The sequence below is a fragment of the Schistocerca serialis genome, chromosome 4 (genome assembly GCF_023864345.2).
Source record: "Schistocerca serialis cubense isolate TAMUIC-IGC-003099 chromosome 4, iqSchSeri2.2, whole genome shotgun sequence".
Classification (NCBI taxonomy): Eukaryota; Metazoa; Arthropoda; class Insecta; order Orthoptera; family Acrididae; genus Schistocerca; species Schistocerca serialis.
Window position 1 is genome coordinate 863162345 of NC_064641.1, and position 18641 is coordinate 863180985.

The 18641-nt window shown below is 39.2% G+C and overlaps 1 protein-coding gene across 1 annotated transcript in view; it reads left to right on the forward strand.

Annotated features, from left to right (window-relative positions):
* The first annotated feature begins 497 nt into the window (after nucleotides 1–497).
* The window catches only part of LOC126473516 (dnaJ homolog subfamily C member 1), a 33976-nt gene continuing 15832 nt past the window's right edge, over nucleotides 498–18641 (forward strand). Inside the window, exons 1-5 of the mRNA XM_050100618.1 lie at nucleotides 498–1023; nucleotides 1112–1213; nucleotides 1752–1970; nucleotides 7457–7566; nucleotides 13024–13155. Coding sequence (XP_049956575.1) covers nucleotides 886–1023; nucleotides 1112–1213; nucleotides 1752–1970; nucleotides 7457–7566; nucleotides 13024–13155 — 701 coding nt within the window. The 5' untranslated portion in view covers nucleotides 498–885. The remainder of the gene's footprint in view (nucleotides 1024–1111; nucleotides 1214–1751; nucleotides 1971–7456; nucleotides 7567–13023; nucleotides 13156–18641) is intronic.

Genomic DNA, 18641 nt, shown 5'->3' on the forward strand with positions numbered 1-18641 from the left:
CGGATTTAACATAAAAAGAAGTTTGTTACTATTGTGTTGTTGTAATCAAGATTCATTGTGTGAGCGATAAGAGAATAAAATAAATGAAGAAGTCCAGATTAAATTGAGTCCTTAATGAACTTAGGTTACAGAATTGATTTAGACATTGTATGTATGGAGCTATTTTACGACGGACTGAGTAAAAAAATAAAATAAATAAAAAAAAAGACGCCGCCATTTCCGTATGTTCGAAAATATTAACGACGAACCATGTTTGGGGTGCAATATTAAGAAACAAGAAACTGCTTAATAAGCCATGAGTGCTCACGTTTGAATGAGTCGGTGAGGTAAAGGCCGAGAAGGAAATAAGGTGGAAAATTTTATGGGATCTAAGGCGTAGAAGTCACATTGAACTCTAGTAACTTCCCAGAACTTACTCATAGTTCCATGCCTGAAGACGGACGTCTTGTCATTACCATGAGGCAAGTACATAAATGTTTATTTCGAAATATGTTGAGTATTTTTTAGGGTTCTATGAGACCATCGAGACCTCTTTCTGAGTTTATATTATACACGGCGGTTGACTCACAAATAACGTGGACTCGTTGGGGCAAAGAGCCTAAATGATTGTATTTTACCCCCATGTCATATGGGATACGTTGTCATGGTGACGTTGCGGGCGAAGTAGGGGTTTCTGAATGTTGTTTCGCCTCGTTCATCACTAACAAGGTAGCAAAATATGACAATTGGTAGGATCGTCAATGTCTGGATCAGTTGGTGTCGTCAGACTCTGCTGTTTCAAATAACAAATATAAATGTTGAGGGTTAATACCACTAACTTCCAGTTAGAAATTTTAATAATATATTATTCCCACCATACTACTGCAGCAAAGTAACGAGAAGCCAATGAATCTTAGAAGATGTGTGTTGATTGTCGTGTTGTTTTGTGTGAGTGTTGGATGTTGGGACACGGAGGAGCTGGAGATATTCGATTTAGTGGAGGAAGTTGACACGAATTTCTATTCTTTATTAGATGTGCCACAGGTACGTATATTTTAAAATGTCATAGACGCTTTTGACTTTTATATCTTAGATGACAGTGAAATTGCAAGTGTGTAGGGTATGCTTGCAGGATGCAGACGCCGCTGTCATACGTAAAGCTTACAGAAGATTGTCGCTACAGATTCACCCAGATAAGAATGATGCACCAGACGCAGAAATTAAGTTTCGGCAGGTAAGTATTGCATACAGTCCAATAAAATATACGCGCGGACACTCCGCGAAAAAAAAAAACAAAAAAACTCCTAAAGGTACACGTAACAACTACGAACAGTTCCTGCTTCATATGCTGTATGTGAGAGTTCTGTCACAAAAAACAGTGATTGTTGCTACGCTCGTAGATGTATTATTTGCAAGGCATAATACATGTTAAAAAATTGCTAAAATTTATTCTTGGGTTACGGGTAGAAGGGAAAGTATCAATGCAGTTCAATTGAACCTCAAAGTTTCCACTAGTTTTCTACACATCTATGTTTTCTTGGTTTTGAAGAACTCGTAAATGTAAATTAACTGTGTTGTGACAGTAGTTTGATTCCATGAAAATCCAAAAATACAGATGTTGTTAGTTGGTCATAGTTATTTCTACAGTTGTGGGCTATTAACACACATAGTGGTAATACTTGAGCTGCTATATGCCAGTTATTCCATTTAAACAATGTAAAATCCAAAAATTATTGAAGGTTTGGTAAGAAGCAATATTATTTAATTTACAGCTTGTGGCAGTTTATGAAGTTCTTCGTGATCAAAGGAAGCGTGCATTGTATGATCGAGTGCTGGAGAATGGGCTTCCAGATTGGAAGCATGCAGTGTATTATTACAGACGTGTACGGAAGATGGGACTTGCTGAAATGTCATTCATACTGTTTGTGATAGTAACAGTTGGACAGTACATTGTGGCATGGGCTGCATATCTGGAGAAGAAGTATACAGCGGTGAGTGATACTATAGATGTTTAACTTATAGTGTTACTAAAATATTGAAGCTTTGTATTAATACAGAAGCATTTAATGGTGACTTGTGAACGGTGACTAATCTACTAGTAGAGAAACAGCAATATGCTTTGCTATAAAGTTAACAGAACATTTTGTTCAACCATAATTACACTGTACGGTTGTTAAGATCCATTGTATTATATATTCAAACAAACCTCTTGTAGCAGGGTGTGGGCGCATGAGGAGTTGATTGGGTGTCGTGGCTTAAGCTGAGTTCCCACAGTATACTAGTCCCACCCAGTGTTCTTTCATCTTAGCTGGAATACTGACATCCCAGAAATCAAATGAAATTTTTTATAGATTTAAAGAATTTCTGCCGATGAGTATTTATTTTGCATTTCCTTAAAATCCTTCTGGAGAACTGTTCCATCCATGAAATAAGTATGTTTAACAATAGAAGCGCTCTGTTCTTGTTTTGTTGTAGATTCATATTTGCACTTATCAACAAGTAAAGTATAAAGTTTGATTCAGTGGAATGTGTTAGGTTCTTGTAATGTGTTTTATACTGTCACAAATTTTCACTAGATCCCAGGAATTCATTACTGGATATTTGTTTTGTGAGACTGAGTAGAGCCCTATGTCTGTGGTGGACCTTTAATGAATTATAACAATTAGCTAACAAATTCTTTGTTGTAATGAGGCAAAAGGACTGTCAGAAGAGGGTCAGTCATGTTTCGAGAACAATAATGTTTTGGTTCATAACCAAATTCCAATAAAGAAATGTAATAGCAGCACCCAATCTAACTCATTTTCAATGTTTCTATGAGTTGTACCTTACTTCTAATACTTGACACAAGCTGCTCATTTCATTTTTTATGTTGGTAATGATCCATCGGTGATGGGACAAGGGCAACTGTCTTCAGAGCTTTAAAGAAACTGCTTTAAAAAGATACTGAATTCATCATTTGTTTGTTGTTGAACACAATTTCAGTTTAATTATTTCTTATACATAGGGCTCACAATTAGAAAGTTGTAAAGCTCCACTGAACATAATGATCAGACGATTCAATATTAGTGTGTGTGTGTGTGTGTGTGTGTGTGTGTGTGTGTGTGTGTGTGTGTGTGTGTGTGTGTAGACTCTTACTCTTGCTGGAACCAGTTGCACAAATAGTTACCAGATTATGAAAATAGACACGATGTGGGCAGTCTTTGTGAGGAGATGACTCTTGACTTCTTGGGTGTTTTGAATATTATGTTATTTCAATGACTGGAGTTCTGCACAGTAAAGTAAATAATGTATTACATATTTGGGTGTACATGAGTGAAGAGAAACAGTGAATCTGCTCTTCCGCAAGTACTCTTTTACTGCCAGTGCCAGTGTGCAGGGCACATCATGAACTGGCACACAAGATGCCTTTAGGAAGCACAATCTGTGGCACGATGATATCACTGAAAAAGATTGTGTGTAATTGAAAGGTAATGTGACGTGGTTGAAGTTAGATCTTAACATTTCAGTCAGTGTTCTGCTATCACAGACCAGTGTAAGCTGCACGGTCTAAACATTGTGGATAGAGAGTTTAAAACATTTGGTTATTACAGTGAATGTGCTGCCATGGTGCAAATGATGTCAGTACTATGTAAGGACCAATGGTGATTGGAACTGAATAAAAAATCCATTGAGTCAATCTTCATTAATTGTTTGCACTAAACTGAGCAAGGTGAACAATAAGACACCGGACTTGCACTTGGTAGGAAGACAGTTCAGGTCTCTACCCAGCTCTATTAAATATCAGGAAAGTTCCTTTAAAAGGGACATGGCCAATTTCCTTAGTCATTCTCCTCCTATCAGAGATTGTGCCCCATCTCTTAATGATCTTGTCACTAGTGGGATCTTACATCCTAATCTTTCTTCTCCATCTTTTAATGACCTCAGCAATGAGGAATGTTGAACCACAGTCTTCCATTTTTTTCCAATATCGTTTGGACACCATATTGTGTGTGTGCCTGTAGACATGAAGGTGGGTGTGTGAAAATGTGGTGTGTCAAGACCGCTTCCAATTTACAATGCTAACTTTCTTTGCATGTAGTACCACAAACTTGCATATCATTTTTAGTGTGAGACCTGTCCGATCTGATTTGGATGTTTTTTAGCTTTGTATTATGTAAGTCATCATAGACTGTGTGGTGGAGGTTACGTAGTGTAGTAATACAATTTCATTCCATTAATATTGGAAATGTATTGAAGCTGTCTGCAGATGATGCTGTTTTCTTTCTATAGAGAGTATTATGAAAAGGATAGTTTGCTACTCGCCATGTAGAGTAGATACTATAAGATATTGCATTGCCTGTATTATTCCGGATTATGATGCAATGTTCCTTTGGACATGCTTGCATGTTCGAAGGAACAGGCACTGCAGCAACTACGGCAGTAAGAAATACATGACGCAATTGCAAATATGGACATAATGGCTGTAGTCGCTGCAGTGCCTGTTCTTTGCGTTGCATCGTAATTCAGAATAACATAGGCACTGCAATATTGTATTTATCCACCGAAACTGGACAAGTGACTTCCCTGTAGGGAGTGTACATAACGGATGTAAAAGTACTGGTTGTAGGTACATGGTTGACAACATATGGAAGTTTGGGTCTGACTGAGTCATCATCGGATAGCCAGATGGTAAGGTGACCACTTGCGATAAGCAGGAAATCCGGTTTCAGGTCCCAGCCCAGCACAAATTTTCATTGTTGTCAGTCCATTATACAACTGATGATTGCCCATATTCACAACTGAGAATACATGTCATGTATATAGAGAAGCTGTTGAGTCACAGACAGGCACAACAAAAAAACTGCTAAACATTTGAACATTTGGCTAAAAGGCCTTCTTCTAAAGCAGAATACGCAAGCACAGCCCACACACGACTGATATCTCTGGCCACAGACATTTAGCCGAAAGTGGAAGTTACAGATGCCCAAGCATTTAGAAAAAAATAGCATTTTTGACATGGATCAAATATGGCCAAAACCATTTATATTGGCATAGTAGCCAGGTAGCAGTTGGTGCAGCATTATTTATTTTCAGTTTTTGCAGTGCTTGCACTGCAAATAAACTGAACTAATGCTCAAAATGTTGCCTTTATTAATATTTTCGTAAGAGGCACCAAAAGGAAAGACAAAGGAAAATTTGGTTTGCAAGTAAACATCCAAGGAAAGGTAGTACTTGCATTGTCCTTGAGAACTCTGCAAATAACTTTCCAAGAAAGGATTGTAATTGAAATGCACAGTCTTTCATATCCTGTTAATTTCATTTTGACCTTCGAGCAGCCCTTAGTGGCAGCACATGAATAGTAGTTTACTGATACAGGTAGAATTGGTCGATTGAGAGGGAAAAGAAACTACATCCCCAGGAGAATGCACCAATATGTATTCCATTGTACATCACCATCTATCCTTGTTAATATTTGGTGAAATAATGAATTAAGCAGGGATTGATGTCAAGTTGTGTGATGAGAGAGAACCTTTTATGAATATAAACAAAGTTGTTTTTCTATAGCAACTTTGAAACAGTAACATAATTGTGCACCATTTATAATGTGTGGAAGATGCCAAGACAATTACTGCTTCCCCTGTTTTTTTAATGAATACCCCTGTGAAACAAGGCTCTGGAAGTAGACGACATTCCATCAGAACGACTGATACTGTAGGGAGACAGATCTCTTCCATCTGGTGTATAAGACAAGCAAAATACCCTCACACTCCAAGAAGAATGTTATTATTCCAGTTCCAAAGAAAGCAGGTGCTGTCAGTCTAATAAATCATGGGTAGCAAAATACTAATATGAATTCTTTACAGAAGAATGGATAAAGTTGTAGAAGTGGACCTCAAAGATCACTGTAGATTATGGAGAAATGAAGGAACATGCAAGGCAATTCTGTTCCTATAACTCGTATGTTAAGGGAAGGCAAACCCAAGTTTGTAGCATTTGTAGACTTAGAAAAAGCTTTTGGCAATGTTGATTGCAATACTTTCATTAAAATTCTGGTGGTAGGAGGGGTAAAGTGCAGAAGCAAAAGGATATTTACAACTTGTACAGAAACGAGATGGCAGTTACAAGAGTTTAGGCGCATGAAAGGGAAGCAGCAGTTGAGAAGTGTGTGAGGCAGGGTTGTAGCCTGTCACTGATGTTATTCAATCCGTACATTGACTAAGCAGTAAAGGAAACAAATTGAAAAATTTTGAGGAGAAATTAAAGTACAGGGAGAAGAAATGAAAACCTTGAAGTTTCCCAATGACATTTTAATTCAGTTAGAGATGGCAAAGTAGTTGGAAGAGTGGGATACTGTATTGAAAAGAGGATGTAAAATGAACTTCAACAAAAACAAAATCAGGATAATGGGATGAAGTCAAATTAAATCAAGTGGTGCTGAGGGAATGAGACTCACAAGTAAGACACATACAGTAGTAGATGAGTTTTGTTGCTTGAGCAGCAAAATAACTGATGATGTCTGAAGTAGAGAGGATAGAAAATGTAGACTGGCAATGGCATGGAAAGCATTTCTGTGGAAGAGAAATTTATTAGCATTGTATATAGATTTAAGTATGAGGAAGTCTTTTCTAGAAGTATTTGTAAGGAGTGTAGCTATGTATGCAAATGAAACATGCATTATAAACAGTTTAGACAAGAAGAGAATGGAGACATTTGAAATATGGTGCTACAGAAGAATGCAGATTATTAGGTAGGCAGATAACGTAACTAATGAGGAGGTATTGAATGGAACTGGGGAGAAAAGAAACTTGTGGCACAATGTGAGTAGAAGAAGGGATCAGTTGGTAATAAACATTCCGAGACGTCAAGGGATCACCAGTTTAGTGTTGAGGAGCAAAAATTGTAGGAGGAGACCAAGAGATGAATACAGTAAGCAGATTCAGAAAGTGTAAATTGCAGTAGTTATTCACACGTGAAGAGGCTCGCACATGATAGAATAGCATGAAGAGCTGCATCAGACCAGCCTATGGACTGAAGACCACAACAATAACATTCTTTCTGCTGTACGAACCGCTGCCTGGCAGCTACACTAGCTCAGATGGTTCATTTCTCATCTGACCTGCACCAGAATTTCTATTTTTTTTCTAATTGGTTAGCCATCTGGACCTTCTATTTCTGTAACTTATATTTCAGGCCAAGCCCTACATGCACTGTAAATGTGGAGGAAACTGGTGATAAGTAGATGCAGTCCACTTGTTACTCAAATATTCACAATTCTTTGATATTGAGAGTAAAATCAAGAATTCTTTGCTTAAGAAATATAATCTTACCTGTTGTTCATTATGCCAGTAGATATTTGCCCCATGATTAGAGGCATACCTGTCAATTATACAGTCTATATAGCAAGGTACTTCATAATGCAAAGACTAGCTTATGTTTGTGATATTTTTATTTATCTAAACTTGAATTTTTTTCAAGTATTGTAATATTCTATTTTCAGCAACAGTTTTTAGAAGCAAAACTAAAGAGACTACAGAAAAAACAGAAGAAAGGAAAATATGATGGGCCTGCTCTTCCAGATACAATAGTTTTAGAGATACCTTCACCAAGGTTTGTACTATCTATTATCAATCTCTTAAATGTATTTATCATTATTTCTTCACAATTAATAATAAAAAAGATTTGTGCAACATGTGAGAGATGAATGCAAGAATAAGCCTTACATGGAAGGACTAAATAATAATGAAGTAACATTATTTAGATTTGCACTCTCAATGTTAGATTAGTTGCAGGGTATTTCACTAGGCGATTTTACCGGGTTCCAGTTATAACGCATGTTTATCTTTTTCTGTTACCTTATATGCAAAAGGGGCATATTGGAATTTTGTTGGTAGTGGCTTGGTCAGCAAGACCCTTTATACATTATAAAGGGGAGAAAAAGTGAAAATCTATTATGGATGTGGAACACTGTGATGAATAAAGATTTTGAGTAGTGACGGCAGCCAGTCGCCTTTAAGATGGTACAACTTTTATTTTCCCACTACTGGTTTCAAGTCACCTAGCGACTCATCAGTTGGTACTGTTTTTGTATATGTTTGTAACAGTGTGGGGGTCATTGTTCAGAGCATATGTGATGCATGTATCACTTTGGAAACCATTGTTTCACCAGCTATGTTAATTACACAACACACACTTTGTCATAGGTTACAAACTCCTTAGTGTGTAGCATGTGAGAGGACATTTTTTGTTTCAATGGTGAGGGACCATTTCGTAACTGCAATCAAATCTAACCATGCGTGTCCATGCACTGATGGGTCAGAAAATTATGAGCACTAGCTTAATAGTATGTTCGTCCATCTTTCAAATGCAGTGTAGCATCAGTTCAGCCTGGTATGGATTCAACAACTCTTTGATAGGTTTCCTGTGGTATGTGGCAACAGGTATCAATGTACAGGTCACGCATTTCCCATAAATATCGGGCCAGTCTTTGTGGATGCGGAGCATACCAGATGGATTCCATCGAGTTCAGATCAGGTGAATTTTTTGGCCAAGACATCAACATTAGTTCACTATTCTGCTCCTCAAACCAATGTTGCATAATTCTGGTCTTGTGACGTGGACAGTTATGTTAGAAAATGCCATTACCACCAGGGAAGACATCATGTGTGAAGGGATTCAGATGACCTGCAACAATGTTAATGGAGTCCACAGCTCTCATACTGCCTTCTAGCACTAAACAGGTCTCATGAAAGCCCAGGTGAATGCCCCCACCCACCAAATGGCATAATGCTGCCCTCCACTACCTGCATCCATGGCGTAGTGCATGTTTTGAGCAGCTGTTCACCTGCATCATGCCTATCCAGATACAGCCATGTTCATCTGACCAAGTGACATATTTCTGCTGATCAGTGGTCCAACCTTGACATTCTCATGCTCACTGCTGTCGTAATTGATGATTCCTTTGGGTGAACATGGAAACACGTTGGGATCATCTGCTGCAGAGCCCCATGCTCAGTAATATACAGGGTGTACAAAAAGTCTGGGAACACTTTCAATTATTTATTGCACCAGAACTAAACATTGTACAGATATCATACATATTGCATTTTGAAGAGAAACGCTGAAAGTTTGTAAAAAAAAAACATTCGATATGGGAACCATGAGTGACCTGGCAGAAGTCAATACGGTAATCAAATTCTGGCCATACCCGTCCCAGCATGGCATTGTCGACTTCGGCAGTCGCTTCTCGTATTCTCTCCTGGAGCTGTGGTACATCATGTGATAGAGTTGGTACATATACCAGATCCTTAAGATGTCCCCACAGAAAAAAGTAACACGGAGTGAGATCTGGTGATTGGGGAGACAATTTCATGAAATAGCTTTCCCCTTGATGTGGCAGCTCCATGTTTGCGAGTAGCGCTGGCTATTGGCAAATTACCAAACTCCGCTGTGGCAGTATACATGGGGGGGGGGGGGGGGGGTAACTTTCAGGGTTTCTCTTCAAAATGACATATGTATGATGTCTGTACAATGTTTGGTTCTTATGCAATAAATAATTGAAAGTGTTCGCAAACTTTATGCACACCCTGTACTTCAAAACATGTGCCCCCACCACCATTGTACTCTTGTCAGATCTGCCATAGACCGTTGCCTATCTCGTTTTACTTTCTCCCTTAATTTAATTGACAAGTCAAAATTGTGCATCATTACAACAGAAACAAACTTTCAAATGAGTCAGCATTCCTGGCTTCATGCTTAGTACTTCACAAGACTGTCTGTCTGTCTGTACCCTCAGCAATGAATACTGAGGCACATAAAAAAATGTGAACACTTACAGCCTGTCGATACGACATCCAATCATCCAGAAGTTACAGCCATTAATTTCCACTGCATGAAATTTTTCGAAATCAGTTCTCCCACTGACCACCTCTCTTGTGGGGCCCATGGTACTGTCTTTGAGAATCACTTCCCACACCTGGTTGGAGGAGCAGCTTCCTCCTCCAGTGTCCACCCATGGCACTTGGGACACGTCTACCCGGAAACCCGCAGATCAGAGGGCCAGTACCAGCCAAGGGCTGTAGGAACTGAGACATATCGGTACTCTCTTCATCTGGCCCCACACTTGTCAAGGATGGACTCTCCCAAGAATCTCAGCCACCAAAGGCTGCGGAGGAGGAAGAGGAGAAGAATCAGAATGAGGACAAGGCTATTCTGGTGACCTGGAGTCGCCAGATCCCCCCGCGCCATCGGATTTTGAACCAATGCTCATTGATGTGGTTAGATTCCTATTGGTTACACACAGTGATCTTCTAAGCACTTGACACCTAATCTGAACATGTGTAACATGATCATTCAGTGGAAATGTAGTGGATATTACCCTCACCTGTACCTGTTGGAATTACACACCTTATTTCCCTCTCTTCTGCAATTTGCATTGCCCTACAAGAAATGCACTTCACAGATGACTATTCTCCAATGCATCATGGTTATCATGCATTCTGTCAGTCCTGTTGGCCATGACAGGGTTGCTGCAGGAGTCTGTAATTGGTTTGCATAGATGTGATCAGTGAGTAGGTTCTCTTTGTATCACATAGGAAGCAATAGCGATGAAAGTGCAAGGGACATCAGCGATCACCATTTGCAACGTTTACATACCTTCAGACAGGACTTTATTTACCTTTGACCATCTTAATCCTACAACACCCCCTCCTTTTCTCCTACTTGGGCATTTGAGTGCACACCACCAATGGACTCCCTGTGGGGGAGTACGACTTTGTCTGGTAGAGGCCTTCTAGTTGGCCAGTTTCTTACGGACCAGTAACTGTACCGCCTCAATGATGGAACTCCTATCCCCTTCAACACCGCCCAGGGCACCCTTCAGCTATCGATCTAACGATCTCTTTCTGCCATCTCTTCACTGCGTTGGTCACTACATTATGATCTCCGTGACTATAACAACTTTCCAGTGATCCTGTTGCTTCCTTGCCTATGGCAAATGAACAGACTATCTCATTGGCTGCTTTGAGCAGCCAACTGACAGTTGTGTGCCTCTGCATTTACCTTCACCCCCCCCCCCCCCCCCCCTCTATCAGAGTGCACTGATGAGATTGTGTTAAACATCTCTGTTGCAATCAGCTATGCTGGTGGCATTGCTATTCCCCTTTTTCCAACGCTGGCCCATGCCACTGTGGACTAAAGACATTGTAATATCTATTCAGGATCACCGCAGAGCCCTGCAGTGTTCTGAGGGATTCACAGACCAGTCATATCAATTTAAGTGATTTTGTGCTAAGGCTCGCTGTCTGAATGCAGCAAGAAGAAATGGTGGAAGCAATGTCTCTCATTCCAGAGAACATATGCCTCTTCATTCCAAGATGTAGGCCATGCTCTGTAGTCTTCTGGGCAGCCAACAGCCAAGAGCTGCTCTGGGTCTTATCCATGGCTGGTACCCAACCCACAAATTATCACTGATCTATTTCAAGGTCCTCAAGTCTGTCATCCTAATGACCCTTTGTCACCTGTTACCCCAGTACTTCAGGAGTTTCGGGGTGTAACCATTTTTTACACTGATGGCTCTAAAACTGGGGATAAGACAGGGTATGCTTTTACATTTGCTGGACAGGAATATCATTTCTTGCCATGAACATGTAGTATTGTTACACTGGAACTGATAGCTGTTAACAGAACCATCCCCTTTATTAAATGGACCTCATTTGACTATGTTTAAATATGTAGTGACTTAGTGAGTAATCTACAGGCCATGGGCTGTCACTCTGTGGTCTTTGCTCTTCATGACCGCCTGCCGGAGTGGCCGAGCAGTTCTAGGTGCTACAGTCTGGATCCACGTGACCACTACAGTCGCAGGTTCGAATCCTGCCTCGGGTGTGGATGTGTGTAATATCCTTAGGTTAGTTAGATGTAAGTAGTTCTAAGTTATAGGACACTGATGACCTCAGAAGCTAAATCCCAAAGTGCTCAGAGCCATTTGAACAATTTTTCTTCCTGACCTGCCCGCTGAACTTAGTCCTACTTGCTGCTCAGTTCTCTTTCTCTAGGCACCAAGTCTCATGGTTATCTTAGGGAATGAACAGGTCAACCATTTGGGTAAAGAAGTGGTTACTTGCCTCCACTGCCAACCCCCCTGCCCCCAATATGTTGAAGATACATGTTTAAAGTTGGTGGTAAGCATAAAACATCATCTGAGATTGTACTAAATAGTTTCTCCAGGCAATTAGTCTTGGAGCCCACATGAAGGGTAAATGATTTGCAATAACATACTAGACCTCTTAGCATCAAACAATCTTGAACAAAAATATATCCAAAATATTATCTTTTTTTTTTTTTTTAAAAAAAGAGGATAAAAACTAAAAACTCACTGGACTGCTTCCTAAGGGTATTTCCATTTCTTACTTAATATGTTAACATTGCCTAGTGTGCCTTAGATTCAAAGAAGTAGTATCTATGGCAGTTGTGAGTTTTATACACATATAGGGAGAAATGACTGTCACAATAAAATAAGAGATAGCACAAAAAATTGAGGTGTTCACTTCTTATAAATGCTTTTTGAGAGTGGAACAGTAGGGCAATACTCTGATAGTGGTTGTATGCGCCCTCTGCCAAACACTTAAGTGTAAATTGCAGAGTAGTCGTTTACATGTAGTTGTTTTCTCACTTCCCTTGCAGTACAAACCACTAGTTTCTGATGCTCAGAGTTTAGCTTCCTATTCCACTTGGCAATGTTTTTGCTTTCTTTTCTTCATTTACTGTCTACGTTTCTAGATGGAGATGTCCTAAATGATACAGAAATGTATCATGAGACCTCATTAGCGAGCTCACAGAACTACTTTAGTGGATATGGTGTTTTGCTTTAAATGTTATGTACTAGTTATTTAGGGATAGAAGCAAAATTAAAGTTAACTATAAAAATATTTTTTTAAAATTTGCAAAGAAGCAGTAAACTGTCCAAGTAGTTGTCTTTGCCAATTTAACACTTGTTTTTGAATTGGTTTTCCGTTTTTATTTATTATTAGTGTACTAGCTAAAAATAATGTCTTGTTTTGATGACAGGGTTTGGGACACGTTGCCATTCCAGTTACCAAGGATGCTGTGGTTCGTCCTGACATTGTGTCCACAGAGTGTGCTGCTGATAAAGAACATGCTGGCAAGACGGCAGCAGAGGAAAGAGGAAGACACAGCTGAGTGAGTAACAATATTTTAATAAAGAGTCAAAAAATCATGCTAAATGTGGTATGGGTGGGAAAAACTTACTGGTTAAAACTGATACTGGTATTTTGGTTCTGAATAACTGCTATTTTTGGTATTTGTTTGGTCTTGGTTGTAACAGGTCTTTCAATTTTTTACTAATAACCATGTAAAAACAGGCACATCAGTTTCATGTAACAGCGTGCAAAAATTCTTTGTTTTTTAAATAAAACTTTTTTTAAAAAGAGCATTGTTTCATCACCATCAGTAAACACTTCCGGGCTAAGTTGCCGTGGTCGATCTGTAGAACTTCTTCTCCCTGATGTTTCGTTCTCAACTACGGACAACATCTTCCGAGGTGAGTCAACGACTGGCTGCTAGGAGCTGGGGCCGCCACTTATATGGATATCGTAGGGGGCGCCACCGCACGTCACGTGGCATCGATGTGCAGCTATCTCTGGCTATCGTCTGTTCTCTCCATTGCAGGCAATCGATTGTCACGTGATTGTTGCAACGTCGACCGCCATATCTTATCCAATTTTAATCCTTCTTCTTTACGATTAAAATTGTATTGATGTTTGTGGATTTCAATTGCCTCTCTATACATACGTGTATAATAGTGCGACGTCCTCGCTAGCACGCTTGTTTCACCAAATTTTATTTCGTGATCTCCATCCTTAAAAACATGTTCCGCTACTGTCGATATGTCCCAAACGACAGTTTCTTTTGTGCTCCGTCAACCGTGTATTGATGCACGGTTGACTCACCTCGGAAGATGTTCTCCGTAGTTGAGAACGAAACCTCAGGGAGAAGTAGTTCTACAGATCGACCACGGCAACTTAGCCCGGAAGTGTTTACTGATGAAGACGCCGGGCGTGAAAGCCTACATGGAATGATGAGAGCAATGTTTGTTTGTAAAATTTCCATTGCTTTGAAATATTTGGTTATTGTAGAAAATGGGAATAGCAATTAGTGTTATTTTAATAGTCACACCAAAACGAGAAACAAACATAGGACATAAGAATTGGTACACCACTGGTGAGACAATAATGTACCTGGTGCCATGTGGTGAAGCCTGGCCTATTAGGTGGCACGCATGTACATGCCTTGTTAAAGACTTGCCCACACTTGTTCTGTAGGATACCGTATTTACTCGAATCTAAGCCGCACTCGAATCTAAGCCGCACCTGAAAAATGAGACTCGAAATAAAGGAAAAAATAATTTCCCGAATCTAAGCCGCAGCTGAAATTTGAGACTCGAAATTCAAGGGGAGAGAAAAGTTTTAGGCCGCACCTCCAAATCGAAACAAAGTTGGTCCATTGTAATATGAGATAGAATTCAGGTCGAATGAATGACGATACAGCTGCAGTAGTTTGGTTCGAGCCGTAAGCTTAGCAGTTAAGCTTTACCAGGTAGCCATTGCTATGCGTCAGGCGCTCCGTCCTTATTTATGCGCGTACCCTTAGTTTCTCACGTGCTTCGTCTGGTTTGAATTGATTGCTTATTTTTCTTTGATCTGATAATTGCCGTTCTCTTTGTTATAGGTGTTTTCGTCACTCTAAGCTGAAAATGCATTACTGTACTGTGTCATGCATTGTTTGTCGCATTCCGATAATGAATGTTCACGACCTGTCGCCGCTCGCGGCATGGTTTGCTTTTGTGCCTGCTACCGCCGCTTACAATAAAAAAAAGAGAGTAATTGTCTCAGTAGCGAAACAATGGCAAGAGACTGCTATTTGGTGTTATTTACACTGCTGCTTTCTTTGATAATGATCATCAAGAACCAAATAATAAACTCCATATGATAGAAGATGTTCTGAACGAGAGTTTAGTGAAAATTTCCTCCGTTTGAAAATATTTGCAGACGCCACTTTAGTACATTATTTTCTGCACAGAAATTAGTCATCTTAGATTTAAAAATCTAGTCAATTGCCGTGCTTCACTTCTGACTATATCACTATTAGGCATAAGAATAATACGAATATGAACATGACATATGTGTATACTTCCGAGTTTGTGTTGTCTCATTCTAGTTTCGTAGTTTATTAGGCAGACAGGATTTAAATGAGATAGCAGCAAACATGAAAGAATACGTGGTAAAATGTTTATATTCGTATTATTCTTATGGTGAAGAGAATACTGCATGTGATTCAGAATTCACAAAAGTTCCCATTAGCAACCATCTCTTCTCACAGGTAGAGAAAAAATCAGAACGTAGAATTGGCCATACTGACAAACATCGCAAACGGTCTTGCCAGTCGGATTTTCGTAGTACATTGAAAAGCTGTTACATTCGAAGATGAACAATACGGAGTTTGTATTTACTTCGTTGGATAATGTATGAAAATGCAGTGGTCGAAATTCGGGGCGGAGAAAAAAGCTCGTCTTCCATGTTTTTTTTAAATTTATTTACTGACGCAGAGGTTTTGGCGCCAGTATTTATCTTTGTGCCTGTAAAGCATGCCTGTGTAGCGCTACATATATTCGACGGCAGAAGTTAGTTGTGGCAGCACCTACCAACATATTTCAGAACTTCCGCTTACTTTGCACTCGATTCTAAGTCGCAGGCGGTTTTTTGGATTACAAAAACCGGAAAAAAAGTGCGGCTTGGATTCGAGTAAATATGGTAGTTCCTCACCTTTGTCGTTGGACATTGGTTGTATTGCAGAATAACATCATTCCTAATTTGGGAGTATTTTACGAAGAGTGGTAGGAATTAAGTGCAGTGTTCCATTTGTGTTAAAAGATTGAAAATGGGGTGCACAAACGAAACAGTGGCACTTTACAAGGAGAGCAGGTAAATTTGATTGACATACGTGTAATTCTGTTGACGTACTGTAAACTTGGGATAATAACTGAATCCTTAATTTTGTGATTGCTTCGGGCTGAAAAATTGATTCCATCCAAGAGTGATGATGCAGGAAAATAATCGGAATGTGACCTTATGCACTCTGTTACCACACCTGTCTCCTTCCCTTTTGCCATCTTTGCTAGAGATACTGAGACAGATTTCTGCCACAGCCTCAACCCCGTATCAGTTGAGATCTCATACTCTTAACCTGAATTATAATTTTTTGAGCTTTGTTTGACGTCGTCATTGATTATGGAAATAACAGCTATAAAGAAAGGCTATTTCAGAAACTGGTTATTCTGATCTGTTTTAACAGTCAGGTTAAACTGCAGATGAAAAAATTGATATAACTGAAAACTGGTTGTTACAGTGATAGACCACCACCCCTAAAGTGTTGCCCAGTACATAGCTGCAGCGCCTCACATGGAGTGAGACTCGTCTATCTGCATTCACAGTCACTGTTCATTCCTTACTGCAGTGCAAGTGTTAGCAAACTTCCATGTGGAAATAGTCAATTAAATGCTTGCTAGGAGCTTCCAAGTGGAAAGACATTCAGATGTGTTCTATGGACCATGAGTTTATTAACGTTTGTAATATTTTACCTCCATCATGTGAAGTTATATGAGTATATGTTTCTACAGTTTTATGAGTATTTGCCTTGTACATTGTGAAAGTATCAGTAGTACATGATTCCAGATAATGCAGTATGAGCAGTCAAAAATTGTAAGGGAAACAGTGAATGTACTACAGTACATTTTGAAGTACAGACTCTGGAGTCCATGAAGGCTCTATGGAGAGATACACTATAACCCCGCTTTTACGTTCCTGGAATTAATGTTTTCCCGCCGTTTATGACATTTTTTTTATCATTCCCGTCAAATTTCCTATTTCCACAATGCTAATTAACATCTGATTTTGTGTGAACATATTAATAATTTTCCCGGGATTTACGCATTGTGAAAACATATTCATGAAGAAAGAAAATGACGCTGGCTTGATGTTGGCCATCCAGTAGTGTTTACAAATATTCCGTGGCTAAGTTTTTTGGTACCAGGGCACTCTACTCAGCCAGTTTGAACTGGTAAACAAGTAAGAGTTGGCACAATTCATGCCGTATCTCCCGCCGCTACTAAGCTCTACTTGACGTGGTGGCTCATGGGAGTAACTACGTTCGTTCGAATAAAGATGTCATGACCAATCACAACCATTTCCAAACTCTCTCTACTGTGCAGTTTCGTGATTGTTGTGACGCCTTTGTCGAACCATATTTAACACGTTTTGGCATTTGACCACTTGGAATGCTAGTAGACACTGTTATTCACTTTGCACTCCTCAAATGTTTTTGCTTTAACGCAGCACTGGTTATGTGTTGTTTGCATGATGAGCAAAAAGTGTTACAAGAATTTATTCTTGTTGTCAAGTGCAGTATTTACATATGTACTTTTTGTGATCTTGCACAAACAAACAATGAGAGTGTAGTTTGTATGTGTGTGGTGTGCGACATTAGCGAGGAGGCACAGTACCTGATAACATCAAAAAGATGACTACAGTGCAAGAGATGCAGACTAACACGTATTCAAGTAACTAGTGCAGTATTTTTATTATTTAAATAATGAATGACAGCTGTAGGCTTTCAAAAACATCGATTATGGCTTATGTAATTGAGCCAAACGTTCCTACTTCCCAAACAGTTGTCAGTTCCAGTTACATCAGCGGTTTTTATTAGATAATAAACGAGACACTGAAAGCCTTTTGATGCCTGTTATGTGCACATATCATACATAAAGTGTGAAAATGCAAGGGGGTAACCTATACGCAACTTTCGTAGCTTAAAATGTTATTTCCCACATTTTACACTTTCCTGCATTTTACACAATTTTTTTAGAAGTCCCTTGAGAAGTGAAAAAGAAGGGTTTCACTGTATATGCTTAAAAATGCCTGTCATCGTAAAATACTGTTTGTCACAAAATTATTTTCGTTCTTCATTCCATAGCTTATTGGTTACAATATTGTGCTCATGTATCATAGTAACATTTTATTTCACATTTATTTAAAGCTGTAAAGCTATGTTACATCATTTACAAGCCTTAGCTAACATGTTCATTTTGCTAATAGCACCTGCTCCATGCAGTAATAAACTAAAACTCTAGCAGGACATATGTGTATAATGCTTTTAAGAACTTTCTAATTAACAGCAGTGGGAACAGAATCTCCTCATGTGTCTAAAATTCTGGCAACTAATTACACATGTCCCCTGCAGTTTCATAAATAGGGACCTGAAAAGTCCGTAATTTGTGATAAATCTGAATACAGATGTGAATTTTGCTTCAAAATAAGAAAATGCTAAATTAACTTATAAATGCTGTTTCATAGTGAGTTGAACCCAGATGAACTGTTTTAACAGAGATAGTTCGCAATAGCTGTATTTTCTGCATATAAATACTGAAAAATTACTTAGTTTTCAGTTACTAGTAGTGAAGATCATCTAGTGAAGCCCAATTTCTAAAGATAAACATGTAAGACCATGATTGCAAAATAAAAAGTGCATAAATGTGATGACGTATTGGTGCACTTGATGCTCTGCTCTCATGCGAGTTGTGGGCAGTGGAATGGTCTGTATAGGGTACAAGT